The sequence below is a fragment of the Scophthalmus maximus genome, chromosome 8 (genome assembly GCF_022379125.1).
Source record: "Scophthalmus maximus strain ysfricsl-2021 chromosome 8, ASM2237912v1, whole genome shotgun sequence".
NCBI classification, from domain to species: domain Eukaryota; kingdom Metazoa; phylum Chordata; class Actinopteri; order Pleuronectiformes; family Scophthalmidae; genus Scophthalmus; species Scophthalmus maximus.
Window position 1 is genome coordinate 8,777,639 of NC_061522.1, and position 17,363 is coordinate 8,795,001.

Here is a 17,363-nt window from a genome sequence, read left to right on the forward strand (position 1 = left end):
ATGTAATGCTTTTTCCTTGTCACATATCGGAACATATTTGGATTTTGGGACTGTTTTGCCAATTAACAATTTTAAATCACTATTGCATGACATTTGATAGACAAAAGGGCCTAGATATTAATGATAATAATTACTAAAACATTGTAAAATGCATTTTTTTTGTATGCCACTAAATTTAATATTTAATATATGTAATAAATCTTTATTCAAGGTGTCACTTTCAACCAAATGAAACTGATATAGAACCTTTAGGCGTCATAAAAGAATATTCATGACCACCTCCTCAGGTCTGATAATCAACATGCCATAGTGCATAACATAGTGACAGAAAGAAATGGACATGTATATAATAAAAATGAAAGGAACATTTTAAAATCAGACAAATAAACTTTAATGACTTAAAATTGCTGGGGAATAGATTATAAAGATATGTAGAATATTACAGAGTTGTAGTTGTATTTACTAACGTTGCAACGTTTGACGTCTCCATGTCCATTGGCTTATCAGCGGTCACGTGACAGCGTCAAACCCGGAAACGACAACCGCCGCCGCGACGACAGGTAGGATCGCACCGTCCGTTGGAAGAGAAATGAAAACAAGCACAAGTGGAACTTGAGATGCCATCGAGACAACATCTCGAGGAATAAATCGACCACACTAAAGCCGACGGAAAACCGCGGGTTCGTGGCGTCGACGTGGAAGTGGACTATGCTCGACCGCAGCCTCACCTGTGTTCTCCTGGTGGTCGCGTTCACCTGCGGATGTTTCCCACGCGCGTCCGCCTGGAAGCAGGAGCCGGAGACCCCCGACTGGAGGACGACTCTGAAGACCATCCGCAACGGAATACACAAGATCGACACGTACCTGAACGCAGCACTGGACCTGTTCGGGGGCGACGACGGGCTGTGTCATTACAGGTGTAGTGATGGTAAAACACCGGCTCCCCCTTGTTGAAAACCTGCCCCTCAGTGAACAGCTGGCTCGGTTAGCCGATTAGTTGTTTGGTTCATAAAATGTCATAAAATGGATGAACAATGTCGATCGTGTTTCCCAGAACTGTCAAGATGATGTTTCGTTTTGTCCACACACCAAATATATTTGGTTTATTGTCGTAGAGGAGCAAAGAAACCAGAACATATTCACGTTTAAGAAGCTGAAATCAGAGAATCAAGATATTTTTTCCTAAAAACTACTTGAACCGATTAATCGATTATCAAAAATAATTGGCGATTAATTTAGTATTCGATTACTAATTAATTAATCGATTAACTGTTGCAGCTCTCGTAATTTTGTTGTCAGGACTCTGCAGTCTCGCATGATTAACTGGTGATGTCATTCACACGTGTGCTTTTTAGCTGTGAGAGATCTATTGATCATTCGCCACATCTTAAATGCTGAGTGTGTATTTATCTGTCGGGAGCCACAGGATTTACGTTGCCGCCCCTTGAGTGGCACTGTAAGCCATTTAACTATCTGTACCTGATGTGGTTATCTCTGACAACAAGATAACTGTCAGTGGCAGAACAAAAAGAAAAAAAACATCTTCACCTTTGCTCCTTCCAAGCAGGTTACAAGCCGGCGCCTCGTCCTGGGTACAAGCAGCCGCCACCCAATGGATGTGGCTCCCCACTGTTTGGATTCCAGGTACAGTGACAGAGAGGTTGTGTGGGTTGTCATGGGATTCTTGATGTCCACTGCATGTCCCGTATAGTGCATTTTTGCCAAGTCCAAAACACACCGATTGAAAGCATTCAAAGAGTAACCATAGCTGCTGGTTCCAGTTTGACATAGGCATCCCGTCCATGACCAAATGCTGTAACCAGCACGACCGCTGCTACGACACCTGCGGCCGGGAGAAGCACGACTGCGACGAGCAGTTCCAGGACTGTCTGGAGACCATCTGCAGGAATGTGCAAAGAACTCTGGGATTGGCCCAGAGTGTCCAAGGTACCTGCCAAGACCTGATTCCATACCATACGCTACGGGGCTGTCACTATATCAGATTTTCATTTAGCGATTATTACTATTATTATTGTCACTATCAGTCGATTACATCTTTAACATTGTTAGTGTTTTATTTCATCTTAAGAAAATAAATGACATACTGATCTTTATGGTGAGGCTTTTGCAGTGAGTATACAAGAAATCAGTATAGTTAATTGTAATTTAATTCTGTTAGTAAATGATCCAACACTTGGACTGTGTGAAGTGAACCAAACTACTGTCAAACAGCTGCATGATGGGAGAGAATAGTGTCAGTCAGTCACTCACCACAAGCAGCTTTTGAAGAACCACAGGATTTTTAGATGCTAATCTAATGTTTACATGTTATAAAATGAACATATCATTTTTTTTAGTAATTCTGGGGTAATGGATACAGATTTTATTTTATGTGTGCTTCTGCTGGTCATGAAGTGACCAAGTGTTCTAACAGTTGTAACATACGATATGTCCAGCAGATGGCAAGAGAGAGCTATATTTGAAACGCTGCAAATCCAGATACTGTATTATTATGTGAGTTGTATCTCAGTGAGCCTAATCGTCACTTATTCTTAAAATCCTGACTCGAATCATTAACGTCATGCCAAATCCCTTATTTCACACCCTGGATTGGAGAATCTGTATTATTCTCATCCTGAGAAGTTTTTGAAAATGACTCAAGATCTTTATTTCAGAATCTAGATTCAATGTTTAATCTGACTTTTTGATTCTTAAAAAAATTAGACATTTAAAGCAATTTTGATCTACAATAAAATCTGTCTATGATCAATACTGTTTTCTGTTAAGTGAAGAGGTGGCGGTCGGATGCGTCTTTTTGAAAAAAACAAACACCTGTCCAATGCTGTGTGTTGTCCGCTCACGTTCATCCTCTTGGTTCTTTCTCTCCGTCTTGGCAGCTTGTGAGTCGGCGGTGACTCTGCTGTTCGATGCCGTGATGCATCTGGGATGTAAGCCGTACCTGGACAGCCAGAGGGACTCCTGCATGTGTCAGTATGAATTGAAGAGGGAACTGTGACGCCGCCACAGAAACAAGGCTGTAAAAAGAAGGACTGGTTCAATAGAGTAACAACACTGACAGGGGGACACCAGCGATAACCCTTTCTTCCTGACTTGTAGAGTTTTCTCAGGGATAGTTTGTCGATAAAGTTGCTCAGCTCCTTTTATTGGAGTTGTGAAATGCACACTTTCTGTTAGAAGTGAATGTGAAATTACCTTAGTTAACATTAGAAGACAATTCATACCTTTCCTGTGCAGTTGATTATTTATATGTTGTCGATACTGTGTATTTTGTTTTTGTCCTGTGATGAGTTTTTTCCTGGGTTATAGGACACGATCTGTGACGCTAAACCAGTGTAACTTGTAGTATTTTAGTCAATATGCAGCAGTTTAGCTGAACATTTTGTCTACAGTCAACAAGAATACAGATGAACATATATAAAATATTACATTTTCAATAATATATAATTGATGTCAAGATATTTTCTTAATTGTGGCAGTTTTTTTCTGGAAATCAGCTACTGCCTTTTTACTCGGCTAAATAAACTAATTTAACAGTGTCAGAAGTTCATCTTTATTTTGCCACGTAATTACCACCGATTTTGCAGTTATTTCCTGGAAACTTTCAATAAATTATTAGGACTTCTATATTTCTACAGCATCTAAAGCGATTTAGTTTTTTGTTGTTGTTCTTTTGCCCTGTATAAAAAATGGAAAACATGACATGAAAGGAAATGCACTGGTGAACTCGGTGAGCTGATGCACATGTGATAACATAGTGGAGACAAATTGTCATTGAAAAAAAGAAAGAATGTCATCATAGACATTTTTCAAGAAATAGTTATCCCTTTACAGACGCTCTCAAAGTTCACGGCCTCCCACTGATGTCTCGTCCAAACTTGGTTTTGCTATAGTTTATTTGAAGTTAATAAGACGGCTGCTGAAATTTGGAGGTTTTACAAGGTGTTACAAAGTTTTACAACAGCCTTGAATATATTTTCTAACCTGCAAGAGGCCATAACGGTACTTTAAAAAAATGTTTTTGTATATGATTATTGCAAAGGCTTGCTGGAAAATCCCAAGTACTGTTACTCCAGACGTCTGACCTTAAATTAATTATAGGTATTTATTGATTCATTAATCCATCCATCCCTATTCTGCTGCTTGTCCGGCTTCAGGTTATATTTAATCATTGACCATATCAGACAGAAAAGAATTGGCAACTATTTCCGATAATTGAGTAATTGTTTCAGTCACATAGTGAAAATGACAAAACATTTTCTAAGATCTCATTAATGTGAAGATTTAGTACTTTTCTCCATTGTATAGTATAGTAAACTGAATATCTTTGGGGTTTTGAACTGTTTAAACAGTTTTAATGTTTGTTAGACTAATCAATTATTTAATTAATTGCAAAATTATTCAACTAATAATATAAATCCTACATTATATTGTCCGAAATTCGCAAAGGAAGTAATTGCAAAAAATGTGAAACAACAATTCAAGGTCTTATCACATACTTACTTGTTTTTATTAATATCTTCCACACTTAATAATATAATTATTGTATATATTGTTATCATAATAATAAAGGTAATGTAATACATTGTATTGTGCACGGTATCAAAGCTGTCTGGAGTCAACTTGTTGTTAATCTCTCCTAATCTCCGGTCGAATCCGTCCCGATCTCCCTTTAATTGAGTTATTAAATTCCTCTACCTGGAGGGTTTATGATTCGCCAGTGCAATGTGGCAGACACGGAAGTCCTGGAGGTTAACTTTTGAGTGACGGACGTGAGGGCCAACTGCGGTCCGCGTCAGTCTCATTCAGCCAATGAGATCTCTGGGCGGGGGACGGGGGCGGGGCTACGCCGCCGGCTCGTCGGTGCCGTATTGACGAAGCAACTTCATGTTTTTCCAGTGGAGTCAGTCGAAGGCGAGTCGCGCAGGGAAACATGTCCAACACGGCGGAAGACGGACGGGGAGGTAACGACGGAACACTTTAATGAACACCGCACACATCCGCGTTGAACTCCGGCGTATAGCAATTTAACAAACAAGTCAGTCAAGTCAACGTTGTTTTCGCAAGTGCTGCGACGCCTTTAACCAAAGTCTTGTTAGTCCGCAGTCAGTCACCAAGTCGGCGCAAGACATGCGGCTGCTTCGTTTTTGACTCTCCTTCAACCATCTCTCAGTGTCAGCCAACAGCTTTGTGTGTCTTTTCCATGTGTCTCACCTACACAGGAAGTGTTGCCAATGACAGCGACCCAGCGACAGACAGGGCGGGTGAGCGCTTCGCATCTTCGACACGTCCCGAGCTCGGCCGCTTGTTAGAGAGTGAAGCAGGACAAGGACCCAAGGGTGACTCGAACCGAAGCAAAAGTGAAACAAAACGAAGAGCAATGAGTTTGGAAATCATGTTCTTTATCGCCTGCATGGTCAAAAGTACAGTCAGTTCAAACAGTGAGATTAATCATCAGCTCAGATTTCCCCTTTACTGCTTGTGATATATTTGACCGGATATCATTCCCATAGTTCCTGTTATGATGTCATTCAGAAACCTCAGCGTGGATCTATAAAGGATTCAGTGAAAAACTGAGAGGAGAATATGTATGAGAATGTAGTTTTCACGATAAAGACTCCCTTCACGAGGGTTGAGTTATATTGTGTCAGGTGTGTGTATTGTTTTTACCCCGACGCGATTCATATCAACGAGGACACACAAAGTATAAGTATGAGGCCCTCCGACGGCCGCCAGGTTGAGTCAACTCCTTCCAGCAAAAAGTGAACCAAAGAATTACAAGACGGTTGTATTAGACTGCAATAATGTCAAGCTAGGTGAACCTGATAGACTGGCAACCTAGTGTAAAACAAACAGACAAACAGGGGAAAAAGAAATGCCTCACCAGCGCAAAGTGCAAGCTGAAAAAGACGCAGATTTGCACCTTTATGTAATAGCCTTGTAGTAATTTCTCAAACACCCCCCGAGCTGCTGCGTCCACACACACACACACACACACACACACACACACACACAAAGAGTCAAACGTGCGTGATCTGTAGGGTGGTGCGTGGAGGTGTCACTTTTAGGCCTCTGTTCTTTTCCATCTTTCTCCACCTGTCAACCAGCTATTGAGGACGGGACAATGGCTGCTTGACCCCGATACGGGCGGCAGCGGAGCGACTCGTGCACCTGTAGTTGCGCTGCTCAACAAAGAAGCAAAAGCCTGAAAAGCTCAATCACCCAATGTATTTGTAAAAACCCCATGAAGCCGGACTTGTCAAAGAATTACTGTTTTTCTAATAATAGTATACGTAATTATTCATGTTTTTTTTGTTTTTTGTAGCAGTCACGGAGAACCTGACGGAGACCGATGCCTTTATCAGAAGGTAAAAAAGGTTTCAGTTTGTTTTGTGTGGTTTAGTAATCCCCCCTCCCCCTAATGTTGTTCATCTGCTCTCCTTCATTCTGAAACCAACAGCTCTTTAGCTCTGGACCCTGCAGAGGAGTACAAGATGAACAACAAGCGGCGAGGCCTTGCGCTCATCTTTAACCAGGAGCGTTTCTTCTGGCGCCTGGGGTTGAACGACAGGCACGGAACCAACGCTGACCGCTACAACTTGGAGAAAAGGTGTGTGGTATAACTGTGTGCTTAAAGAAGTTTCTGTCTGCACTTGTTCCCCTGTTCCCACTTGTTGTTTGCATTCTATTACTTGCTCAACTGGTTTTGCACTCTTTCAGACTGAATGACCGGGGATTTGAAGTGAAGAGTTACGATAACTACAAAGAGGACGAGGTCTTAGGAATAATCAGAGATGGTAAGGTACATGTTTCCTTGCTGTACGTACAGTGCAGTGTTGACTCACTCAGTTGAGAGTTTTGACAAGTGCCTGATGTCCCACCAGCTGCCGGGGCCGATCACTCTGACGCAGACTGCTTTCTGCTCGTCTTCCTGAGCCACGGGGAGAACGACCATGTTTATACCTACGACGGCAAGATCAGCGTTCAGGACATCACGTCCATGTTCAAAGGAGACAAGTGCAGAAGTCTTGTCGGAAAGCCAAAGATCTTTGTATTACAGGTATGTGCAGGGAATGACAAAATGCTCTACAACTTTCTTAAATGGTGTGAAGTGACATGAAAGTGGCCCTGTCTGTCACCAGGCATGCCGTGGAGACAAGCACGACGACCCGGTGTCCCCCTGCGATGCCGTGGACAGTGAACTAAATGAGGTGGTGGTGGACGCCAGTGCCGTATACACCCTCCCTGCTGGAGCGGATTTCATCATGTGCTACTCTGTGGCTGAAGGTGAGTTGTCAGGGATGTTTAAAACCATTTTGTGCTCTGGACAGGTAGATTCACGCTTACTGAAACCTTTAAAGTCACTTTAAATACTGTTTTGCTGTCCAGTCAGTAAGTATCCTGTCCTGTGTCGTTTGTTAAGGCTACTATTCCCACCGAGAGACCATCAATGGATCCTGGTACATCCAGGATTTATGTGAGCTGCTTCAAAAGTATGGAGATTCCCTTGAATTCACAGAGTTACTCACGCTGGTCAACAGAAAAGTGTCGATGAGGAGCGTTGGGAACTCTAGTGACCGCAACTCCATTGGGAAGAAGCAAGTACCTTGCTTTGCTTCAATGCTCACCAAGAAACTATACTTCCGACCAAAAAAGTAACCGTTACTGCTCTCAGTCATTGAACGAGCTGGTTTTTTAATTATAGCCTGTGAAACGGGGTCTGTCGAAGAAAGATTTTAAATGACGTTTTTCCTCTAGTCCAATACTGTATGTTGTTCATGAACATTATAATTTACAGACACCCTCTATAACTTAGCTGATCTACAGGTTGAGTCGTTCAAATCAAATCAGTGGTTATAAGATAAAAGGAATGTGTATTTCCGTGAACTGAAGGAGTATGAATATCCCCTGAAACCTCATTTCATTCAAAATGGTGGTTTCAGTTATTATATAAATTTTCCCTCTAGAGAATTTCCAAATTTCTTGCCTGGGTAAAAAACCATGACATTGTTCACATAAAGTTTTTTTTTTTATGTTTGCATCTGCATGACAGAGAATAAAGACGATGAAAAAATGAATGGCATCGGTAGAGAGTAGAGGCAATATCTGATTACTGAACAGCAAGGGCATTGCAACAGGGTTGCCTTTTTGCCTGGGGCAAAAACCCTAAGATCCAGAATCCCTTGAAATTCAGGGTTTTTTTCTTGACTAGTTTTCTATCGCGAATCTTGTTTCTCGTGTGAATGTAGACATACAGTAGGTAAGATTAGGTTGTAATCCAATACAACAGCCCTGTAGCAATCGAAGTGAAATAATTTTATTGGAGGACCAAGATCAATTGGTCACAGCTACACATTCATTGATTGATGAGAGAAAAGTATATAAAGTGTTTGAGGTGCCTTCGAAAATTGTCATAATCATCTGGGAAATTGAGAAAAAAATTGTGAAATTGATCATGACATTAGAGGCATCAGGGACTGGGTGACTTCCCACTTAAGCTAAACAATTTCCTGTTGAAAGTCCTGAATGCATATATACATATTTATAGCAAATGTATTTACCAGATGATTCTTTCCACCCCAGATTAGCAGTTTGGCCCAAAATGATGAAAATTACAATATGATAGCAATGTTTTGCTTATTTGTGCTTGAAATGTGTTGACTCAAATCAAGGGTACATTTTTTTTAAACCACAATTCATGGTCCTCATGTATTGGATTGCAATATGTACTGCTGTAGCTCAACACACAGTTTTGCACTTTCAAGAAACTGCAGGATTATAATAACATGGACCACAATCTGTGTTGGCTACTTTTAATGGACTCGTGTGGTATTTTAGCTTGTTGAATCCAGTTTGAACTATTGTGGTACCACAGAAATGCTCTCTTATTCCTCTTGATGACTCCTTTTGTTTTAACGAGTCAAGAAAACAGTAGAATATGAAATTACACGTGACCTTCCTCAGACCAAACACCGTCAGGCCCATTTTTTTAGCTGTCAAATCAGTTGCAGGTACTTAAGACACTTCCCAACTCACTGTATCTTGCGAGGCAGGTGATGTATCAGTACTTCTAATATATTTTGTTCACTTCAGGGTGTAATACTGAACCGTGTCTCTATAAGCATTGATGATCACGTAAAATCTGCCTGAACGTATTATCCAGGGAAAAAAAAAACAACCCAACATGTTTGTCCAAGCTCGCTCCATCAAAAAGGGAATTCATGTTTGTGCTGTTCTTTGTGTCGTAGCAGTTTACAGTACTAAATTTAATATTGCGTATTTGCACCCAAAATGGCAAAAAAAAAATCCAACAGTGTGGAAAATACCTCAGGGAGAAGGGGTGTCCTTTAAAAACATGTACTGTGGACCGAGAACACTCGCAGCTGTGTCACATGACCTATAACTCAGGAAACAAAACTAACAGCATAAACTGCTCCTGTTTTTTGTGGTCGTATTGTTATGACTTTTCAATAAATTCTGTGACATCACTGTTTTGCTGTCCATAAAGGTTTCGGTTTGTTTTGTTTTTTTAAATAAAAACCTTCCATCTTGTATTTGGCTGAAGGTGAATTCATGTGATTTCTTTTTTATACCTGTGCACAGAAATAGTTTTCAAATCACCCATCCTCTAAAATTGGTGAGAGAGAGAGTTAATATCCGTCTACTTTCATCAAAATCCTTGAGATTTCCATAAACAGACATTGCACAGACTGGAGATGCTCCCAATGTTGGGGAAATACTTTTTATTTCAACAGTCCTTGGTGTTAGTATTGTTCTCAAAGACATTATTGGCATCGTTATCAAGATTGTAAACAGAACACAGAATGACATGACATGGATTCAATGGATTTTTTTGCTTCCTCGCGTGTGGGTGTGAGTGACGACTCTTCATGGCTTGACTTCGCTCAAGGCTTTGGCAGGATCTGTTCGAGTGGCAGCTGAAGTTGAGTTGGGTATTTCAGGCGTCTCATGTCCTCCTCCACCTGCCACAGAAAACATTCGCACAAAACCAATTATTATTTCAGTGGGATTTGACCATTTTTACCCTTGTGCCCTCTTGAAACAAACCGTTTTCGTGTCTGCATGATTCTGTGCTAAACTAAGACGGTGATGAATATCAGCTGCTGGTATGGCTGTCAACTCAATGAATGGACCTGTTTGTTATCTTGAGAAAAATCAAAAGCATTTTCCATGTCACTTCATTAAAATGCTGGATAAATGTGATTACACGGTGTGATGGTGATAGAAAAACGACACCATCCACGATTTGTATTGGTCCACTTGTTTTCACCATGTTATTCTCATGGCCACCGGGACGCATTTTTTTTGTTGGCGGAAAAATGACGACTCAAAAGGAACTGCGTCCTCAGCCGTTGCGTTACCCAAACAAGGAATAGAATAGCGTTAGCTCCCGGTACCTGTCCCCAACCAGTGATGGAAAGGTCAGACGGTGAAATTGACCGAAACAGCTCAAACCTCGCAAGAGAAAAAAGGATCTCGCCGACAGCAGGAGTAAAACCTCTGACGGACATTCACCCCGTGTGGAGAGCTCCAGCACATGAGAGACTTCAAAAATGACCTTCTGCTAGATCAGTAAGTATCACCTACTGACCAGACGTTCAAGTCAAGGTCATTTGTTCAAATTGAGATTTTCCTTTCCGGTGGTTCTCTCCGTTGGACAGTAGCCAGGCTGCTGCCATTGAGTTAGCCATGATGCTAACAACCCCGCTAGTTAACGCTAGGAGCCAGAAAACCAAGTTAGGAGCTTCAGTGAACATATATATACTTTTTTAATTCTCTGTTATCTCCAAAGTGGTGTTTTCCACTCTCGGCGTCCACACCTGCGTGTTGTGTCTTTACCACGGAGACCAAACAGTAACAACACCCGGAACCATACTTGTCAACCCTCCCGATTTGTCCCGGCAGACTCCCGATCTTCACCGCCCTCTCCCCGTTTTCCTCCCGCGCTAAAAAATTCTCCCGCACTTCTCCCGAGATCTGACAACATTTCACACCTTTCCCCACTTTCGTTTTCACAACCTGTTCCGCGGGAAAAACGCTACATCCATGTCCGCGCCGGGAGTGGGCAGTAGTAGCAACATTAAGGATGCAAGCTGCCGTTAAATCCCAGAGAAGAAGAAGAAGAAGAAGAAGAAGAAGAAGAAGAAGAAGAAGAAGACGACGATGACGACGATGACGTGCCGCGTGAGGGAGAAACCGTGGTGAAGTTAGTTTTGAGTTGGATATTCGACGGATATCCACTCCGGTCCCAACCGCCTGTCCAACTTAAAACTAACTTCACAGCGATGAGGGAGAAAAAAATAGAAAAATATGCCAATACAAATTCATTAATTTATGGAAAGCGGAGTTCCCATTTGTTAAGGACTGGCCCACACCATATGTTCCCTCAAGGATGGCGCTATAGGCTGCAAGGTATAGCACTTTTAACTACATATTAAAATATGAAATAAAAGTATTCCACATAAATATGCTGTTGCAATGTATTCATTTTTTTAGTGGCCAGAATGCGGGAAACAATGTCTTTAAAGCTCAGATTTTTTCTGGGGCGTCCAGCAGAGCTATTAGGAAAGAAATGCCATCTCTCACTTTAAGAATAAAATAGTTAAGTAGAGTGAATGTGCTTAGCACCACTGTTGCAGATAAGCTTTTGGAACACTTTTTTACACTTCATTTCCAGTTGATATTTGCAAAACGACATTCTTCAGGCATCAGCGCTACTTAACTAGAACTACCAAACCGGGCCGCCACACAAAAACCAACAATGGTTGAACCAGACTGACTACACCTAAAGAATGCGGTTGACCCAGGTTTTGGTTTTGTTTTGAATTCAATTGAAGAAAAATACAGAACACTCGTAGGGGAACACCAACACAGTGAAAAATACAAATGTTGTCGCTATTAATTAAAAAGGAAAAGGATGGTCGAACCAGTTTGTGCATAGCTAACGCGTGCCGAGTCCTACCCTTGGAGAAAATGGAAGCAGCCGCTCCAGGGTCCTCTCTCTGCAGATCTTTGATCAGGTCTCCCACACTCATCAGCATGGGTCTGAGGAAGAACAGACACTTCTCATTCCTGGACGGCAACGGGACCTCCAGAACCAAGCGGCCATATTTGTACTTCAAAGACACATCTGCAACACAAAGAGGGCGAGGGAATCTGGTGTTTAGTCCTAGGAGGGCAGCCGAGTGTCCGGTAGGAGTTTGGTTTCATGTGGGTGTAGTGAGAGAATATTACCACTGGATGGTGGGAGTGTACTGTAGAAAAGAGCTTGGCAATTTCCAAGTAGAGGCTGCCTCTGCTGAACCTGAACAGAGAAAGAAACACAGAGAGGCAGGAGGATATTAAGTCATAATGAAACACATAATGAAACTTGTTCACTTTGCTCAAAAGTACACCCCCCCTCGTAATGAGTGTCAGCAGACAGTAGAGAGAGTCAATAGACCCGGAGCTTCCTGAAATAGGAGGACAGGTTCCCAACAAGCAGACTCACTTAAACTTTCCATGCTGAGATTAGATTGCTTTTACGCTTGTATGAATTTCTTCCACTACATTCGTTGCCTTCTCAGATGCTTTTCTAAACAGTGTGTGAAATTTGAAGATGGACTTCAGTGGAGCAGGTCCAAAAAGCACGGCCTTTGTTTTTCTGACAACTTTCCAAATAGTTATTGTGCCACACTCCTGTTATAGTTGTGCAGAGTGGTTTGTCAGTCACATAGAGACACCATGCTATTTTTATTTTACCATTTTTTAAAAGACCATATGTTACAAACATCATTCACAAAAAGTGAATTAATTTATGTTGTTTTGAAGTGTCTTTCTCTGGGTTTATTGTTGAATGCACTTTATTGTTGCCTTGAGCTCTGTTTTTGTTGAACTTTGAATGAATTGCCTGGTTTTGTTAAATTTAACTTGGTTGTGATTTCCCCCTTTTTTGCATGCAAGTTTAAAACTGGCCCGATCGAAACCATGAATGAATATAATTAAGATTAAAGAATGTTTTAATACAGACATAGGTTGCAGCGACTACTAGAATCATCATAGTGGTGTGATTGTTTGACTCAAAGGAGTTAAATTGTCCATTTATGAAGTGCTGTAGAGGAGATTTTAAAAATATTGCGATATATATAGTATAAATGGGGGTCTGAACTCATCGTGGTACTCTGTTGAGGACTCTTCCTCATTGAGCAGCACTGGTCCACAGCTCAAGACCTTGACATCTGCAAGTCTGAAACACAAATCTGAGAGACTCTCTCAGGGTGGTGATGTCCATGTGCATCCCACAGGAGTTCAGTCTTATTCTAGTTTGCCCCAACTGCCGTTGTATGTCAGATCATACAACAAAAGATGTAAGATAGAAGATGTCGGAGAAACAACATTTTAGGGTTCAAGTTTTCGGAGGAACAGCAGACATTTGCCTCTATTTCAGGCAAAAATGTAAACGATGTGGAATATTTCCATCTTGGTAGGAAAGAACACAGACTTTCCTACCCGTTATCAATTACACTGGACATTCAACAACAGGCTCAATATCTGTAGAGCGCTCACTTTGATCCTTATTGTTAGATTTGGCTTCAGGCTGCCTCACTCTCGTGGTTCACTGGAAGGTCTGTGTGCAGATTAGAGGTTAAACCTCAGATGCCATCACACAAAGTTTGCAGATTTGCGCATTAATGTTATGAAGTTACCCTTTTGGCATTTCCCAGCACTCCTTCCCTGCATAGTAGTATTTCAAGCCGTATCACAAAATGTTCACCTATATAGTATTAAAATAATGCCTGTTGAATAGAATAAAAAAATATATCTGTAAGGGCAATTACTTTCTGTTATAAAAGCCAAACTCCCTATAGGTTCACAATCTTTTGCTGGAGGCAGTACAAAAACGATCGACGGTGTCAAGAGTCTTCTGTGGACTCATTCAGCCAATGAGATCGCTGGGGGCTGACTATATATCGTCGGTGCCATATTGATGAAGCTACTTCATTTTTCCAGTGGAATCAGTCGAAGGAGAGTCGCCCAGGGAACATGTCTAACATGGCGGAAGACAGATGTGAAGGTAACAACTGAACACTTTAATGAATACTCATAGACTGTATACAAACACATATGAATTACATTCACATGTGAATACTACACATATCCGTGTTGAACTCCAGTGTATAGCATTTTAAAAACAAGTCAGCAAGTCAATGTTGTTTCACAAGTGCTGCGACGCCTTTAACCAAAGTCTTCGTTGCCCGGAGTCAGTCACCAAGTCGGTACAAGACATGCGGCTGTTTTTTTTTTATGTCATTCAACAATTTTTCAGTGTCAGCAAACTGTTTTTGTCTTTTTTTTTGTCTCACCTACACAGGAAGTGTTGCCAATGACAGCAAAACAGCAACGGGTGAGTGCTTCACATCTTAGATACTTTTAGAGCTCGTGCACTTGTTAAAGAGTGAATTCTCAAACAGGACAAGGACACAAGGGTGACTTGAACCGAAGCAAAAGTGAAACAAACGAAGAGCAATGAGTTTGGAAATCATGTTTTTATCGCCTGCATGGTCAAAAGTACAGTCAGTTCAAACAGTGAGATTAATCATCAGCTCAGATTTCTTATTACTGCTTGTGATATATATTTGACTGGATATCATTCCCATAGTTCCTGTTATGCTGTCATTTGAAAACTCAGCATGGATCTATAAAGGATTCAGTTAAACTTAGAAGGTTGAATATATTTTGTCAGATGTTTCTAATATGTATCTCTCTTTTTTTTTTTTACCTCAACACAATTTATTTCAATGAGGACACAGAGTATCAGAGACACAGCTCAGTGTAAGGCCCTCAAATGACCTTGAAGTTGAGTCAACTTGAGTTGACTCAAAACAAACAGGAAAAAGAAATGTCACACAAGCATAAAGTACAATCTGAAAAATACATTGATTTACTTTTTTTTGGTACAACCCTGTAGTAATTTCTCAAACACCCCCCGAGCTGCTGCGTCCACACACACACACACACACACACAAAGAGTCAAACGTGCGTGATCTGTAGGGTGGTGCGTGGAGGTGTCACTTTTAGGCCTCTGTTCTTTTCCATCTTTCTCCACCTGTCAACCAGCTATTGAGGACGGGACAATGGCTGCTTGACCCCGATACGGGCGGCAGCGGAGCAACAAAGAAGCAAAAGCCTGAAAAGCTCAATCACCCAATGTATATTTTCGCCAACAGAAGTATTTGTGACAATTAAAAAAAACCTATCAAGCCGGACTTGTCAAAGAATTACTGTTTTATAATAATAGTTTACGTAATTATCCATGTGTGTTGTTTTTTGAAGCATCCACGGAGAACCTGACAGAGACTGATGCCTTTATCGGAAGGTACAAAAGTTTTCAGTTTGTTTTGTGCAGTTATCATATTGAAATTCTAATAATCTAGTAATCCCCCCTCCCCCTAATGTTGACTGAGTTCATCTGCTCTGCTTCATTCTGAAACCAACAGCTCTTTAGCTCTGGACCCTGCAGAGGAGTACAAGATGAACAACAAGCGGCGAGGCCTTGCGCTCATCTTTAACCAGGAGCGTTTCTTCTGGCGCCTGGGGTTGAACTACAGGGACGGAACCAACGCTGACCGCTACAACTTGGAGAGAAGGTGAGACTTTGCAGTTGCAGGAGAGGGAACACTGTGTGTGGAATAACTGTGTTCTCATAGAAGTACTCGTCTTCACTTGTTCCCCAGATGTATGTTGCGTCCGTGGTATTTGGTGTTTTGCTGCTTCTGTTTGCATTCTATTACTAATTCAACTACTTTTTGACTATTTCAGACTGAATGACCGGGGATTTGAAGTGAAGAGCTACGATAACTACAAAGAGGACGAAGTCTTAGGAATAATAAGAGATGGTAGGCAGCACCTACTTGATCGCCTGTAAGACCCCCATGACTAGTGTATTTTCAGGAGGCAGCACCATAACATCAGTACTGTAGTTTAAATGCCTACATGTTTCCTTGCTGTACGTACAGTGCAGTGTTGACTCACTCAGTTGAGAGTTTTGACAAGTGCCTGATGTCCCACCAGCTGCCGGGGCCGATCACTCTGACGCAGACTGCTTTCTGCTCGTCTTCCTGAGCCACGGCGAGAACGACCACGTTTATACCTACGACGGCAAGATCAGCGTTCAGGACATCACGTCCATGTTCAAAGGAGACAAGTGCAGAAGTCTTGTCGGGAAGCCAAAGATCTTTGTATTACAGGTACGCGCAGAGAACATTTGAAACCCATGCAAACTCATCAGAGTATGACACAATGCTCTATAACTTATTTTTTTCTTAAATGGTGAGAAGTGAAAGTGGCCCTGTCTGTCACCAGGCATGCCGTGGAGACAAGCACGACGACCCGGTGACCCCCTGCGATGCCGTGGACAGTGGACTAAAGACGAACGAGGTGGTGGTGGACGCCAGCGCCGTATACACCCTCCCTGCTGGAGCGGATTTCATCATGTGCCACTCGGTGGCTGAAGGTGAGTGGTCAGGGATGTTTAGAACCATTTTCTTGCTCTGGATTTCATTTGATATATTGACGACGTGAGAGGGTAATCCAACGTTACGTTAATTATTGAAATCTTTAAAGTAACTTGAAATACTGTTTTGCTGTCCTGTGTTGTTTGTCAAGGCTACTTTTCCCACCGGCATACGTACGATGGATCCTGGTACATCCAGGATTTATGTGAGCTGCTTCAAAAGTATGGAGATTCCCTTGAATTCACAGAGTTACTCACGCTGGTCAACAGAAAAGTGTCGATGAGGAGCGTTATGAAACACCGTGACCACGACTCCATTGGGAAGAAGCAAGTACCTTGCTTTGCTTCAATGCTCACCAAGAAACTATACTTCCGACCAAAAAAGTAACCGTTACTGCTCTCAGTCATTGAGCGAGCTGGTTTTTTAATTATAGCCTGTGAAACGGGGTCTGTCGAAGAAAGATTTTAAATGATGTTTTATATTCCAATACTCTAGTCCAATACTGTATGTTGTTCATGAACACTATAGTTTACAGACACCCTCTATAACTTAGCTGATCTACAGTTTGAGTCGTTCAAATCATGTGGTCCTTTAAAAACATGTACTGTGGACCCAGAACACTCGCAGCTGTCACATGACCTATAACTCAGGAAACAAAGCTACCAGCATAAACTGATCCTGTTTCTTGTGTTCGTAGTGTTATGACTTTTCAATAAATTCTGTGACATCAGTGTTTTGCTGTCAAGGGTTTCGGTTTGTTTTGTTTTTTTAAATAAAACATTCCATCTTTTTTGGCGCTAAAGGTGAATTCATGAGAGAGAGAGAGAGAGA

The 17,363-nt window shown here is 41.6% G+C and overlaps 2 protein-coding genes and 1 long non-coding RNA gene across 15 annotated transcripts; 2 read left to right on the forward strand and 1 right to left on the reverse strand.

Annotated features, from left to right (window-relative positions):
• The first annotated feature begins 520 nt into the window (after window positions 1–520).
• Window positions 521–3,557, forward strand: pla2g12a (phospholipase A2, group XIIA). Of its 3 annotated transcripts, none has more exons than XM_035635942.2 (4): window positions 521–928; window positions 1,565–1,644; window positions 1,782–1,947; window positions 2,898–3,557. In XM_035635942.2, exons 1-4 carry the CDS (start codon window positions 709–711, stop codon window positions 3,014–3,016), a joined length of 585 nt encoding a protein of 194 aa, XP_035491835.1. In that variant the 5' UTR covers window positions 521–708; the 3' UTR covers window positions 3,017–3,557. The 3 variants fall into 3 exon arrangements, with proteins under 3 accessions (XP_035491835.1, XP_035491836.1, XP_035491837.1); XM_035635943.2 differs by having other exon boundaries at window positions 1,568–1,644; XM_035635944.2 differs by lacking the exon at window positions 2,898–3,557 and adding an exon at window positions 2,457–2,846.
• Window positions 3,558–4,864: 1,307 nt separating this feature from the next.
• LOC118311852 (caspase-6) lies at window positions 4,865–17,265 on the forward strand. Of its 11 annotated transcripts, none has more exons than XM_047333804.1 (8): window positions 4,874–4,982; window positions 5,241–5,282; window positions 6,344–6,386; window positions 6,479–6,628; window positions 6,739–6,815; window positions 16,090–16,265; window positions 16,381–16,531; window positions 16,684–17,265. In XM_047333804.1, exons 1-8 carry the CDS (start codon window positions 4,952–4,954, stop codon window positions 16,917–16,919), a joined length of 906 nt encoding a protein of 301 aa, XP_047189760.1. In that variant the 5' UTR covers window positions 4,874–4,951; the 3' UTR covers window positions 16,920–17,265. The 11 variants fall into 11 exon arrangements, with proteins under 11 accessions (XP_047189762.1, XP_047189760.1, XP_035491833.1 ...); XM_035635940.2 differs by lacking the exons at window positions 16,090–16,265; window positions 16,381–16,531; window positions 16,684–17,265 and adding exons at window positions 6,903–7,078; window positions 7,161–7,305; window positions 7,442–9,570 and having other exon boundaries at window positions 4,875–4,982; XM_047333799.1 differs by having other exon boundaries at window positions 4,876–4,982; window positions 5,241–5,378.
• Window positions 9,730–12,417, reverse strand: LOC118311855. Its single transcript, XR_004794091.2, has 3 exons — window positions 12,274–12,417; window positions 12,002–12,169; window positions 9,730–10,001 (listed from the first exon to the last, which is right to left on the reverse strand). It is a non-coding gene; the product is annotated as an uncharacterized LOC118311855 (long non-coding RNA).
• Window positions 17,266–17,363: the final 98 nt, after the last annotated feature.

Bases quoted from the DNA above. Each gene is read 5' to 3' on its own strand.
- pla2g12a (XM_035635942.2), top strand. From the start codon at position 709: ATGCTCGACCGCAGCCTCACCTGTGTTCTCCTGGTGGTCGCGTTCACC. The intron at 1,645-1,781 runs GTACAGTGACAG...TGCTGGTTCCAG, and splicing joins CCCCACTGTTTGGATTCCAG to TTTGACATAGGCATCCCGTC. The intron at 1,948-2,897 runs GTACCTGCCAAG...CCGTCTTGGCAG, and splicing joins ATTGGCCCAGAGTGTCCAAG to CTTGTGAGTCGGCGGTGACT.
- LOC118311852 (XM_047333799.1), top strand. From the start codon at position 4,952: ATGTCCAACACGGCGGAAGACGGACGGGGAG. The intron at 5,379-6,343 runs GTGAAACAAAAC...TGTTTTTTGTAG, and splicing joins TGACTCGAACCGAAGCAAAA to CAGTCACGGAGAACCTGACG. The intron at 6,816-16,089 runs GTAAGGTACATG...ATGTCCCACCAG, and splicing joins CTTAGGAATAATCAGAGATG to CTGCCGGGGCCGATCACTCT.